This window comes from Hakea prostrata, chromosome 8, assembly GCF_041222555.1.
Source record: "Hakea prostrata isolate BN-2017 chromosome 8, UWA_Hpros_2, whole genome shotgun sequence".
NCBI classification, from domain to species: domain Eukaryota; kingdom Viridiplantae; phylum Streptophyta; class Magnoliopsida; order Proteales; family Proteaceae; genus Hakea; species Hakea prostrata.
Genome location: NC_142607.1, coordinates 157945 through 172860, shown reverse-complemented (window position 1 = coordinate 172860; position 14916 = coordinate 157945). Strand labels below are relative to the sequence as shown.

At 38.0% G+C, this 14916-nt stretch overlaps 1 protein-coding gene across 1 annotated transcript in view; it reads right to left on the bottom strand.

Annotated features, from left to right (window-relative positions):
• Nucleotides 1-12785, bottom strand: part of DGS1 (dgd1 suppressor 1) — an 85248-nt gene extending 72463 nt beyond the window's left edge. The window contains 6 exon segments of the mRNA XM_089165028.1: nucleotides 1485-1649; nucleotides 1778-1915; nucleotides 9471-9641; nucleotides 9643-9675; nucleotides 9819-9933; nucleotides 12451-12785. Coding sequence (XP_089021154.1) covers nucleotides 1485-1649; nucleotides 1778-1915; nucleotides 9471-9641; nucleotides 9643-9675; nucleotides 9819-9933; nucleotides 12451-12683 — 855 coding nt within the window. The 5' untranslated portion in view covers nucleotides 12684-12785.
• Nucleotides 12786-14916: the final 2131 nt, after the last annotated feature.

The following is a 14916-nucleotide window of genomic DNA, read 5'->3' as shown; positions in this document are numbered from 1 at the left end:
ATAAAACATCCTATACACTCCAGAATATCCTTTCTCTTTGCTGGAATACCTGGCCAGCACTTAGTTTTAGGGAAATTCCACTACTACCCAAGCCCTAAAACTGGGTTTACATCAGAGTCCTAGTTATTCTAGAAGTCCCTTATTTTGGTTTCTAAGTTGAGTTTTAGTATGAGTTGTTTAACAAAGGCTATAAATACAGCCCATTGCTTGTAACCAAATTAGTTACTGATGAATAAAATTTAGTAAAGGAGGTACAGCCAAGGGAGAGTGCGATTGATGTGTCCAGGGTTTTCCAAGTTGGGAGAAACCCTTCAGCAGCTTGTGTGCGTGGTTTTCTTCAAAGTTCATCCAGCCCCAGCTTTCTACAGCAAGTGCCCCCCCCCCCCCCCAAAAAAAAAAAAAAACCTCCCCTCTTCTAACCCCATTACAGCCCCAGAATTCCCCCTTCTCTCTCTTACAGCACGTTCTCCCTTCTTCCCCAACCCTAATATCTAAGATCTCTCTATCCAGTATCCCCTCCACCAAATCCAACCTCATCTTGGACTTTTCACCCCCTCCCCTTCCCTGAGACTCAATCCTTAGAAGCAGCCCCATTCATCCCTCAACCCTAAAAGACTAAAGGCCTAGTTTCCTTAAAACCTAGGCTTTGAAATTTGAATCTGAAACCAAAATCTCCAGGTTCAGGTCTGGATCTTCATCAGCCCTAATCTTCTACACCATAAACAAACCTTGTACACCTTCCCCCTTCACCCCTAAAGACCCCTAGAATGCTGGAAAAACTAACCGCAGGGTGTAGGGACCCTAAATGCCCTAGCCACAGGGTCTTGAAGCCCTAAATTTGCTTGCTGGTTCAGCATTAGAACCTGGATTTGGCCCTTCTCCTATTGGGCCTGCATCAAAGAGTGCACAAAAAGGCACACTAAAAATGTCACTTAAAACGCCTTGACCAACTTGTAAGCACCTTGGCGGGCGCCTCACCACCTCAAATAGCCTAAACCACCTCACATCACCTTGTCGCTATGACAACTATGAAACGCCTGGAATCAAAGGCCAAATACATGTATGGTCCAATTGTAGAATATTATTAAGGAAAGAAGCCCAATTTGCTGATGATTTTACATCAACAAACTAGGTTTCTCTCCCTACGAATAGGACTATGTTTGGATCATATAGGAATTGGACCTTCAAACTACCACCTCCTGTAGCCAACAGTCATCAGTCATCACAAGGACTTCCTTAGGGATCTCCCTGTTTCTACCCTAGAGACACCCTCACAAGAATTTCAAGAAACCCTTTTTTGGACCCATTTGAATTGGTTCTCTTAAAGATCTTGGTTATTAGGCCTTGGTTATTAGGCCCTCATTCAATTGAGGCAACATCTGCCATGCATCAACCAATCCAAATGATAATACACAGCTGTTCCACTAGCAACAGATAATCAGGATAAACAACAATATTATACCATAGAAGACATGATTGATTACCAGGAGTGACAAGAAACAGTCAAGTTTGTGGAGATTCTCATGTATCAAGCTAACAGCATCTATTATTTTCCCATCCGTCCATTGAGAACCTCCTAGGTTAGCCTCCGACAGTCTGTTGAACAGTTGATGAAATGAGCTGTTCCAATCAACAGAACCAAAGATACCCTGCTGAGACATCGTAGTAGAGATGTTTGAATCTGAAAACAAATCCAAATATAGATAAAAGGGATTCTCAAGATAAACTAAAGAAATGATTTGGAAGTGCCCTCTAAGCTACACGGCATATCATAAACCTGAATCTTTTCAAGTGAATCTCGCATAGATGCCTCCATTTTAAAGAATAAGCTGTCAATGGTTATCAACAAAGAAGGCAGTGACTTTTCAGGATCCTTGATCAGATTATCTCCAAGTCTTCCAACCTCCATATAAACCTAATGAACAATCAAACAACTAAGCATGTTGCTCAATACTTATCCTTCTTTTAAAATAAAATAAAAATACCTGAAAATTGAGCTGTGATGATGTTAACCACAACACAAATGGAAATTATTAAAAGAAAATTAAAATTCACAATTTATATGCATATGAATTCTCAGAATATCCATAAGGGAAAGACTAACATTGCCAGGGTTTGTGAATTTCATCTTCATCAAAAGGTCATGCTCTAATTGCATGCCATTAGAGGAACCCAATATGACAGTTGCAATAAGGCTGAGTGGTTGTTATTGGACGGGAGGAACCCCAAACACTGCCCCATCTCTTGGTGAAATTACAGCCCGCAATATACAATCAGGAAAATCATTAAAAAAGATAGTTCATGTTCCAACAAATTACAATACACAATTTCATGGTAAAGTATATAGTGGCATTTTCATAATCTTAGTCTCTATGTACTTGTTTTAACAACTACACCATTTAGCTTACTTGTTGATGAACACATTTATGTGTGAAATCTTAGGGCATAAAGCATGCATTTTACACACTTAGAGCAAAGCTTCTTTGGGTTTTATGTTGTTTTTGCATATTTTAGAATTTTTCAGGATTTGAGCATATATATGGAATTTTGGGTATGAAACATGCAATTTTACACATCAAGAGGTGCGTTCAAATTCTCAAGTGTGAAAATGGCCTAATTTAGAGCATGATGGACTAGAGATGCGATTATGGCTCAACTCCAAAATATCTTAGAAATAAAGAAGCCAATTTTGATCTATGGCTGAGATTAGTTAGGATTTTTCTTTTACTCTCCCCACTTTATATTTCTTTTTTCTTTATTATTTCCTTAATAAACCTTTTTTTTGTTAATAAAATATATGTTTTATTCTTTTTCTCTTTCTTCTCCACATTTAAACTCAAATTATCTCTCTTCTTCTCTCTCACATCTCTCTCTCTCTCTCTCTCTCTCTCTCTCTCTCTTCATTCCAAACGTTTTTCTTTTTATTATTATTAATTTTTTCTCTATTCTTTCTATCTCCAAGTTTTCTACTTTTTCATTCATTGATATAATTTTTCATAATTATTATTCTTATTTATTATTATTTATTCCTTATTTGTAAATCATTCACCATCTCCTATAAATATACCCTCCCCTCTTAAACTTAGGTTTACACCTTCTATTCTCTTTAGCTTGTTTAGGTTTTCTCTAGTTCTCCGATTGCTTTGTGGGGTTCTAGTTTCTAGATTGAATGTTTAAGTTCAGTTTTTCTATGTAATGCAATGAATATTCAAGTTATTTAGTTTATTTTATGCAAGTGTATTTTCTTTATTTTGATTAATGCAATTTCAATTTTAATTTCAATTTCAAGTTCAAGTTTCAAGTTTCAAGTTTCAATTTCGAAGAGGATTTGTTTTTCTCTGGGTCTAGCAATTGCAGATTTAGATCATTCCAGATCTAATTGTTAGGGTTGGTTAAGATTCAAATCGATTGTTCAAGGTTTTTTTTTGTCATTCGAGATTCGAGGATGCAAGTAAGTAGCCTTCACCACTAATCTTCTCTCCCCCTCCATTCCCGCTTCTGTCTACCCCTCCATATTCTTAACTTAGGATTTACTTTTCAATATTTATTTATTGTTTTCCTTTCCCCTTGGGTCCTTGATCAAAGATGCCTACAGTCATGCCTCTCTTTGGTTAAGGTTTCTCTTTTCCATTTATTGCTTTGTTATTTGTTTTGTTATTTATTTTTTGCATTTTTTTCTTTAATATCCATTACCCCGATCGGTGGAATGTAAGCTACGGCAAAGGGTCCATAGTCAAAATCATCCTAGTTATACTCCCCTTCCTTTGATCCAGAGCTGACACTCGAATCACTTCCCTTTTATTTTATTTATCATTTGCATATTTTATTCCTGCTTTTTATTTATGCATTTTTTTATTTATTTATTAGATGATGAATGGTTAGGTTATATCTGTTTTATTTTTATTTTCAATTCGGTCGCATTAGATGTATGTGTTAGGACCGCCCATTTAATTTAAAAAAATTTGAATCATTGCACTCTCACGTTACTATTAAGAGGTTAAATTTTCAAGTGGTATATCTCCTTGAGATCATAGTTGTCACGGCGACGAGGCGATACGAGGCGGTTTTGGCTAGTTGAGGCGATGAGTCGACGAGGCACCCTCCAAGGCGCTTTTAAGGCGGTTGAGGCGTTTTAAGTGAAATTTTCAGTGTACATCTCATTCACTCTAATCCATTATAAATCTAGCACATCTTATATAATAAAAAAAATTAATATTACCCTACCTCAAGTCATCCAACATACTACAAACCACACATAGTAAGTCCTAAATAAAAAGTCGCAGGAAGAAACCAAGAGAAGAAGTCTCTCTGTCGCTGGCCACTGCTTCCCGGAGTGTCGTCGCGGGAATCAAAGAGAAGAAGAGAGGAAAAGAGAAAGAGATTAGGATTAGAGTGAGAGTGAGAATGAGAGTGTGAGACTCGAGTCAAGAACTTATTCTCTTTCGATTTTGTTTGTTTTTATTTTTTTATTTTGATCCCATGTAGCGTCATTATAAATATGCATATAGGTTCAAACAATAGATACTTTACAATCGGAATCTAATAAGTAATTCAATATATGCCTTCAATTTGGCATCTTTCATGTGATTTAAAAAAGAAAAAGAAAAAAGCTATATGCCTAAAAATAAGGCGACGCCGATTTGAGGCGCTCCAAAGGCACCTGGACGCCGATGAGACAATTAGGCGACGCCTTAACAACTATGCCTGAGATTGACCCGTTAGCTACATGATACCGTGCGCTTGCGGTTACTTTTATTTTGCAAACACTTGTATCAGGTTGAAGGTAGCAACACCCGTGTTTGCCATTACTATTAATGATTGCGCAAAGTTTACAGATCACTGTGATGTTTCAAACCCCACGTACATTAAAACATCATGAATATGAGAAAAGGTATACAAAACAGAACACCTCAAATCTTAGGATAAGGGAAGGTGCAGCCTTCACAGGCATTGACCGTTAAGCATATAAGTACCATTGAATTCACCACCAGAATTCAAACTATCATTGAAAACATTATAATATATATGGTAGAGTACAATGCAGCAAAAATTTAAAGCTTTTCTTGGTCTTGGAATATATGCCCACATGGGGGATAAAATCTTCAAATGGTCACCAAACCCATCAAATAGCCGATATTAAAATACGATTTGTCCACAACTCTAGCTCCTCAATTATGCACTGTCAATCTCCATAGATTCCCCGCCATCATTAGGCAACTTGTAACACACTGAAAAGAGAGGGAAATAGGGATGAGCTATACCAGCCAGGCAGCCCCATAAGTAAACATGCCTTACAATACTCCCAATGAGTACACATGTCTTAGAATCTAGTTCACAATTGTCCCTTTTAGAATATGCAATGTTGCTCTCCATAGATCCTTAGATTCATCATCATTGGGCAATCTGCAACATGCCAGAAGACAGAGTCTTCATAGTGATGACTACACCAGCCCGAGTAAACATGCCTTACACTACTCTCAGCCACGTAAAAAAACTTGTAGAATTTTCTTTCTGAACTACACATTTGCATATTGTATGATTCCGGACAGCAAATTCCATAACACTAACACATATTTGCATCAATAAAACACCCTAATTTTTGTTGTTTTGCCACTCCAATGCTTTGGATCACCTAGGCAACATGAAAACAATGCTTATCACTCTCACACCCTAAATCATACGATGCTTCCACTCACAAGGATGCAAGCACACGATATTCTCATACTCGACTCCCAAAACCAAATCGATGCCATAACCACTCTTAATGTGGAATGGTCCAACAATAACAACGTGCTCCTTTTGAATCAAAACACCAGAACAATACTCATGGTGAGATGGCTTCCCAATAATGTCGATGACATACATTTCCATTCCCAAACCTGCTACAACAAGGTGTTAGGGGTCACCACACCTCATATCTAGTACGAAGTCTACCACCATTACCATATTCGTACCATCCACTCCATCCCTATCCGCTAAAGTGAGGCTCACACATCCATATCCATACATCACCCCACCAAGTGAAGCATGCGCCTATAATTTCCATCATCTCACTTACAAAGCAAGGTATCACACAGCCACGGCGTACACTCCACTCCATCCTTACCCTTCTCTAAGCGAGGTACTTATCGATGGTTTTCATCACCCCAAAATACAAAGTGAGGTACCACAACCATATACATAACCTCCCCTCCATCCTTAACCTTGCAAAGTAAGGCATGTACCTGCAGTTCCCATCATCCCACTCTACAAAGAAAGGTTTAAGATCTCAATTTCAAAGCTAGTCTGACCAGCCAGAGACCAAGATATGGCAAAGATAAGTCAAAACCAATAATTTTGGGGCAAAACTCAACATGTGATGGGCTAGTTAAACTGGCCAAAACCATTGAAACTGGTCAAAACTAACGAAACTCATTAAAACTACACAATGGGTTGGTTGAAATTGGTCAACATTAGAATCCATTGATCGAAACTATTGAAATTTTTGAAACATTGCATCCTAAGAATAGTTTTCTCCACCATGAATCCCATATGGCATGAGCTAGAAGACTCCAATACAGCTTACTTCCATCATTCCTTAAAAGCTCATTGTAATTTCATCACCCTACTTGTTGCTAGCAACGATCCCTCTGTCTCTTCCATCTTGATCATTAAAAATGAAGTCATCTCCCATTTCAATCCCCTTTGTTTCACCAAGCCGCCCCCCCCCCAAATCCCCCGTTTCCCAAATTCCCTTATTCCATCAACCTCATCTCTTTATTTATGTACTCTCTAACCCAAATTCAAGCTTAGACTACACCAATCTGACCGTTAGGACCATCGTACAGCTTGCCGATTGTTCCCATATACCATTACCTAGCTTCTCTCCAAGTTTCACCCCTCATCCAGCCGTTATAACCTATGTCCTTGCATACCCAAGAAACTGTTCAAAATCCCAAAACTCTAAACTCTTCAATTTTTGAATTGAGATCGCAGAAGACAGGCCCCTAGTTGAACCCTTCAATCTAATGCTACATCAACCCCTCCCAAGTGGAGAAAGTGATTTGACTCCCTTCGATTTAGGTCTTTCACCACTTCCTCTACTTGGAATTACACTAGATCTACCTCCCATAGATCCAAATGTATCTAGTTCAAAGACGATGTCCCACACCATTCCTTCTCAGCCTAAAGAACCTTCAAAATCTGCCTCCTTACCAATTCTTTCTTCCTCATTACCATAACCAAGTTTACCCTTCTTGTTCCCTCAGTTGGAATGGTATTGAAGATATTAACACCTTTTCATCTTCTGCATCTTTAAGTTGCTATTTGGAAGCAAGATTTATCCTCTATTTGCCTCACTGCAGCCACCCCTACCATTTGACCAAGAATGGCATTGGTTGATTGCTTCCTTCTCAGTTCCTTAATTAGAAACATGGTTGGCAAGTGATGCAGTTAAGAATGTCAAAAGGGACAATTGGGCTTTAGAATACTAACTTTGGCCCATGTGTGGGTTTTGTAGCCATAAAGTGGGGCTAATGCTGTACACGTGCTTAGTGGTTAAATTTAATATCTGAGTCTGTTTTTTAGTTACATTAGGATACTTGTTAGCTAGATAGGATTCCGTTCTAATTCTATTTACCTTACTGAGTCTTTTAGAGTACTTAGAAGTCTTCATGAGCCGAATTGGGAATATCAGAAGTTATATACATAGTAATGCATTCCCATCAATTAGCGAACGACTTTTTTGAAAGAGTTTTGACCCTATGGAGAAACGAATATGGGATTAAAGGGCAAATCTAGTGCCAAGGGTTCCACACAAGGAAAGTCTTGGGAACAATTTTCCTACGGAGTCTTACGCCCAACAATTTTTTTTAGAGGATATTTTGATGCCTTGACCTCAAGACTACAACTATGGTCCACTGACCATTGCACCAAAGCCCACCCCTACATACAGGATCGCTATACTAATTCTGATTTCTTCTCTTTCTCCTCATGATGCAGCACCAATTTATTGAGGGCCACTTCTTCCAATATCTTTAAGAAGAACAAATTCATATGGGAGCAAGAAAGGGTTTCCTAAAATTTTGGTTATGGGATACGGAGCCTTCTTTGCGATATGGATGTGATGGGATGATTTTGTAGGGAAAAAGGTTAAGTTGGGGTTTTGGGTTAACGTCCATACATTTTTAAATGATATTTAAGATCCAAAGGACACGTAGTCCATCCCATGGGAGGTATGGGATAAATTCCTTGAGATGGAAAACTAAGGTCTATATGTGTCATAACAGGTTGAGGCTTGGAAGGAATACAGGTATCAAGATAATAGTACGATCTCTTATGTTTGGTGGGATTTGGATGGCTAAGTTAAGAGATATAAGGGTTCTCTAGGGGGTTTGAGGGAGTACGAAAAATTTAAGAAAATATTTATATTTGCGATGGGATGGTCAAAATGGGGATAATTTAGGAACTAAGGTGTTGTACCAAACAAACTATTCCTCTAGAGAATCCAACTAATCAAGGAAGAAGAATAGCTTCTCTGCCTAGCAAAGGAAGGAAATTATAACCTCAATTTCTTTGTAGTATCATCAGAAAATACAAGTAAACAGATCCACACTCAATACAGCCAATGCACTTAACCCACAAGTTTAACACTAGAAAACAACAACAATAACAACAATAAGCCGTGTCCCAACTAAATGGGGTTGGCTACATGGATTATTGCTTTCCAATCAGTTCTGTTTGAGGTCATGCTAGATACAAGGCCTAAGCTATGCATATCCTTTCTCACCACTTCTCTTAAGGTTATCTTAGGTCTGCCCTTAGCTCTTCTAGTTCCTTCAATCTAGATTATATCACTTCTCCGTACAAGGCATTTAGGTCTCCTTTGAACGTGGCAGTGCCACCTCAAACGACTTTCTCTAAGCTTATCACTTATGGGAGCAACTCCCAGGCCGTTTAACACTAGAACACTCAATAAATTCAAATCAACAGCCACCCAACTTACATGGGCTCTGATACTTAATAATGCAAAAACTGGACCTTGAACCAGGGAAACCAACAAGATATCGATTGCAGCCAGGATAAACAAATACAACTGAAACTTTTCCTGCTTTTTTCACATTTACATATTGCAAAAGAACATTAAAAATTATTTTTTTTAAAAAAATAAAAAAAAAAAGGAACGATATAGGTTGAAGATAGGGGGGTATGGATACCAGGGGTACCCTACCTCAGCCATGGGTCTCTTAGCCACAGCTATCTAGCCGTCATGCAAGAAATAGAAATACATTAATCAAGTCTCCATTTTTGGCTTGGCATAATGTCTCCCAAAAACGATCCGCAGACAAGGCAAACATGAGCTAAAGTATTGTTCATGTGAACACTGCTTTGGGTTTTTTTCTTCAATTTTCAGTCCACAACACTGCAACAAATAGAAAGGTAGAATATACTACAATATAAAGATTCTAAATGTAGCACTAGATCAAGACTACCTCTGCCAGAAATTTAGCAAGGCAATGTTGCAGACTAGTTAAGACTGCTATCCTCTCATTAATTTGAGCAACTGCAGAATGACAAAGATGTTGTACTGGAGATCCCCCAGACATACATCCATTTATCAACTGAACTGTTTCATTGAGAAAGGCCTGTGGTCCTCTTTCAAAGAACCATAAAGTATACCTTTTGTGCACCTGATCCCTGTAATAAATATAACATGAAAAATCAAAACAATCAAAAGGTCTCCAAGAAAGTTTATTGCACAGGTTATATTCATTCTGGAAAGAACAATTCATAGTTTTCCATAATCTATTCCTAAAGCTTGTCAGGCATGCCGTACTAACCTCTGCTCTGCACTGCCAAAAATGCAAACTCTTTTGAATGTCATGCAAATTTGCCAAGATATGCTCCAAAATAGTGTCCACTGCATCTAAAACCTTAGATGCCTCTAGCGTAACCCTGCATGTGAAGAAGGTAGCTATATTTTGAGGGCAACCTGCTTTGAACTTTCAACTGATCACTAGGTGGAAGAACTATATAGTACTTGCAAAATGACCAGTGTTGTCAGGTAGGAATTTGAACTGCCATTAAAACAAATGAATGGTGTTCCCTGCCAGCAAGGCCACCCAAGTACCATGAGTTCTTATATCCCACCGCTCATGTTAGATACTGAAGACAAAGGATTGAAGTTCAGGATTTTCCGTGCTTTTGGTACAAAAGACCTTGAATGCTGTATTCAGAAAAAACTTGGCTGGACTGACCATGTTTACAGAGTGTGATATCTAAAACAAGTTTAGTAACTTCTTTCCCATTCTTTTGTATGAGTTGTTCATAGCTACAAGTAACTTCTTTATTGTATTCAAGTTGTTTTCAAGTATCACCATCTTGTAATTCAATAGATATTAATCTATTAGGAATTATTGTCAAATTAACTGACTCTGCTTCTTGATTGGAGAATAAAAAAGTTAACTAAAATTTCTAGTTTTAGTACCAGTTGGAGTCGTGATGAGGGACAAAGTGGTTGGATGACCAGTATTTTTAATAAAACTCTGCAGCTTCCTGTAAACATCAAAGTTATGGTCAAAAAAATTTTATAACCGATCCCTCCTTAATTCCTACCTCCCAACCCAACTAGCTTCATGGACATGAACAGCATTTGGGCAATCCTACCTGACTCCATAAACTTCTAATGTTTGCGCATTGGCATTGTTCAATCCATAAGTATATGGACAGATCAATGGATACCTAGTATCCAAGATCATTCTATTCCTCCCATAATTCCGCATCACCCAGGGTGTCACCTCTTTTCTGACTAATTTGTGAACTAATCATCCCCACCCCTTTATATGGCCTCGATTAGACATGATTGGAAGGCAAGGATCCATGCAGCCGACCCCCTTAGTCAGGATAAGACTTTGTTGTTGAATCATCTCCATCCTTTACTGAATTCCATATCAAAGGACCAATTTTCCACCACTACAACTAGCTCAAGCATAGTGCAGCCATCCACCTGAGTAGCCCATCTATTACTGTAAGTCTGTAACTTCTGGCTACAAGCTTTAGAGCCAAATTTGGTACTTCCACTTACATCCCATGTTCAAAACCTTATTTTAGAAAGCACTCATAGAATGTCTTCAACAAGGAATACATTAACTCAGCTCAGTCCTACTCAGCACATGTACAATTTGTCATGATTCATTAACATCTTGAAACAATGTAGCAAATATTCCTTTCATATACTTTACCCAAATATATTTGGACTGCTGGTTCTCTCGGGATTGGAACAAGTGAATCTAAAGGTAGATAAACTGACAAAAATCTGCTCACAACTTGTCTCCATCAACAGGTATAGTAATCGAATTCTCCGCATCATAGCCAGATGTGCTCAATAGGAATAATAGTATTTTGCAAAGAGTTCACATAAGAAAATCTTAGAATTGTCAATCATAAGTAATTGAGGATTTCATTAAACTGCCAACATAGCTTGACGCACTATTAGTGGCTATACAAAGAAAAGGAAAAAGGGATCATATCACAAGCATATAAAGTTGGTCACTTATACAGATGGGAAATCATAACCAAGCTAATTAGGTAGACAATATTCACAAAATGAAAAGTGAAGTCTCGAGCTCTCCATGAAACAGATCTATATTTATATAAGGTGACTGGGGGAAACTGTTGGCAATATGTGTTATAACAATCACGGATGACATTTCCATCTGAAGAGAGTTCAATAGTCCAAAACCATGGAAGCATGTATAACTTTTGAATTGTTTCGATGATAGCCCCCAGGGAGTGTTACCAATGATGCACACTCAAGAATTCTTACTTCCTGGCAGCAGCTGCAACTAGTTCATCCACAAAACAGCAAGTGTTGATAAAAGGTTTGCAGTAATTGCAACGGCTAAACAGGGTGTCCTAATCAGACCTACTCATATGGCTTCATTACAATGTGTCTTCATCACCATAGGACGCATTCATGTATCACAAGAATGCTAATTAGTATCTGTTTAGGTAAACATAGCCCATTGAACAGATTGACTTGCCCAAAGGCCAAATATTTTGTTAGTTGAGTCTTCCTAATATGCATTTACAAGTTTCAGGAAGTCCAACAAGACAAACTTTCATCAGTTGGCCTTCAAACAGCGTTTAACTTCTGGTTTTAACAGTCACTACGCCACATCACAAAGAAATAAAAGAAAAGACAAAGGACACTTGCCACATTCTCAATGCCTATCCAACAAATACTAAAGCTGAACATACTAACTAATTCATGTTTCAGAATCTTAAAACCTTCTGCAAACAAAAATGATCCACAATAAAGTTGAAGCTCATCAAGGCTAACAAGCGTGATATCATAAAATAGAAGTTACAATTTCATTAGACACAATAATGGTTCGATCACCTAAATATCATTTGCCACAGGAAAAATGACTCTTTAACCATCAAAGTACAAAAAATAAACGAGAGAGGTACCCTGAACATTCGAGTGAGTTTAAACGCAGTGGCAGAGGGAGAGATGGTTTCCGTCTACGACCTCTGGCTCGAGTGGTTCGTATCAAATGGAAATTCGATATCTTGTCAAAGAGTTTCGAATCACGAAAAGGAAAGAAACTGAAGAGTTTTCTCCACACATGATTCGAGTAGTAGGAAACCAAATTTTTGCCGTCTGTTGATTCACTTCTATGGTTCTCAGGCGAAGCAGCCATGGATGTTTCTCTGAAGTCCTGGAGGAGGCCTGTAAAAGCAGAATCTTCAGGGTATCATGAACATGACTAATGTACCGTCCCCCCCCACCCCCGGGGGCTCATGTACCGTTTCGTACCTCAGTCGTTGAGTTTTGTTTTGTTTTGTTTTTTTTTTTTTTTTTTTTTTTTTTTTTGGGTGTCAAAAACTAGAAAATTTCATTAGATAAAGAGGCCCCACAGAAAAAAACAAGAGTTTTTTTTTTTTTTTTTACAAAGACATTTTTTATATATAGGGATAGGATATTACATATGCCGCCGGTAGGAGTTGAATCCGTGACCTCTCCACTGAGAAGTCAAGTTCCTAACCATCCTACTACTCCTCCATTGGTAAAAACAAGAGTTAGTTACAAACAAAGGGGGAATACCCCCACTACAACCTAGATAGCTGAAACAAACGCGCCCCACGGGCTAAAAAGTCCACAAAACTATTAAGATGCCTAGAAATAAACTGAAAATAAATACAAGTAAACCTAGTAGTAATGAGTTTAATATCATATACAAGACCCATACATAACCAATCTAAAGAGAGAAGAATCCTGTAAAGTTAAAATCATAAAGTGGCAATCCGAATTTACTTGGATTGCAGAAACTCCTAAAGACGACACTAGAAGAAAACCATCACGGATGGCCTCCAATTCCATCATCAAAGCAGATTGGGCCGAACTGAACTTGCATTGTGCAGCCAAGAAACCTCATGTTGAATTCCATATTAAGCAATTTCTCCCTCCTGAAGAAGAGTTTTTCTCCCACGAACCGTCGACATAAAATTGACAAAAGTCAGTACCTTCTCCCATTTCTAGATTTATTGTAGTATGGCTCGGTTCCAAACAATGATTAGTACAAACATGGAGTTGGATCTCTGCAAACAAAGAATGATAAGAGTGTATGATATGAATAATCGAAGGCTTTATATGCCTAAATAAAGCTGCATTGATGGACTTCCAAATACACCAAACCATAGCACTCCAAATTTGATCTACTGTATGTTTATCATCTACATCCTCAAAATGATGAGCAATAAAATCCATCCAATCAAAGAGTGAGTCACCTAAAAAGTTTGATGTATCAATCAGAAGGGGGGGTAAATGCCAACATTCCTTAGCATGGTCATAGAAAAATAAAGCATGATTCACAGTTTCATAATCAACACCACAAATTAAACAAAGGGGAGTTTGAGAACTACCTCTAATAAATAAAGAATTACCAATAGCCAATGCTTCATGAGAGGAGCCACATAAAATGTTTAATTTTTGGGAGGGTATCCATATTTCAAATCTTATTCCAGCATGAAGATACAGTTGAGGACAATGCAACATTACCATAGGTGTCACATCCACCCAGGTACCCTATCTGGCATACCCGAGTGTGTGATCCACAGCCCCGAAGATCAAGTATCGAGGAAATCATCCTCCCACATATGCAATAACATAATCATGAATAGAAAATCAATGTATAATAATATAAACAAGAGATCCAAATAAGGAAAGAAAAGACAATATAATCAGAGTGCGGAAAATGATACCAGATGTAAAAATAAAAAAGTAGTAGAGTGAGGCGGAATCTCACTCCACAGTTACAGCGAAATGTAGCACTTAAGTCTAAAAGAAATACAACTGTTCTTAAAGGAAAGTAAAGGAATGAAAATCAAATTAAACTAAGAGTCTTCTACTTTATAGATAATGTCTTCATAAGTATAGACTTCATCAATCCAACTTAGACGTTCCCACTCCACATTAGGTCTAATCATAGTACGCAACGTGATCGCTCGTGGGATCATCAATGTGATCTTCATTGTTGCCAATACCTTGCATGTAGTATGCTTCTTTAACTGGACACTTCTTCATATTGGCCTTCATAGTATTCAGTACTTGTAGAGTAATCTAACAAAGAGATTGCACAAAAAGGAGTGAGTTCGAATGAACTCAGCAAGGCAAGTTAATCCACAACAACATAAATAACATGATTGCAGAACATAACATGATGCAATGAAATATGAAATAGACAATGAATGTATGAATCTAACTCTATATATGCTGGTCTCTATAGGCAGACATGCTTTAAGTCATAGCACCATACTTCTTTAGGAAGATCTCATCACACAACGCTGTTTGGTAGTGGGTCCTTCATCCCTCGGGACAATCTATGGCTGGGGTATAGGTCACCGCTCTCTCACATCACCATTGGTCTAAGTATT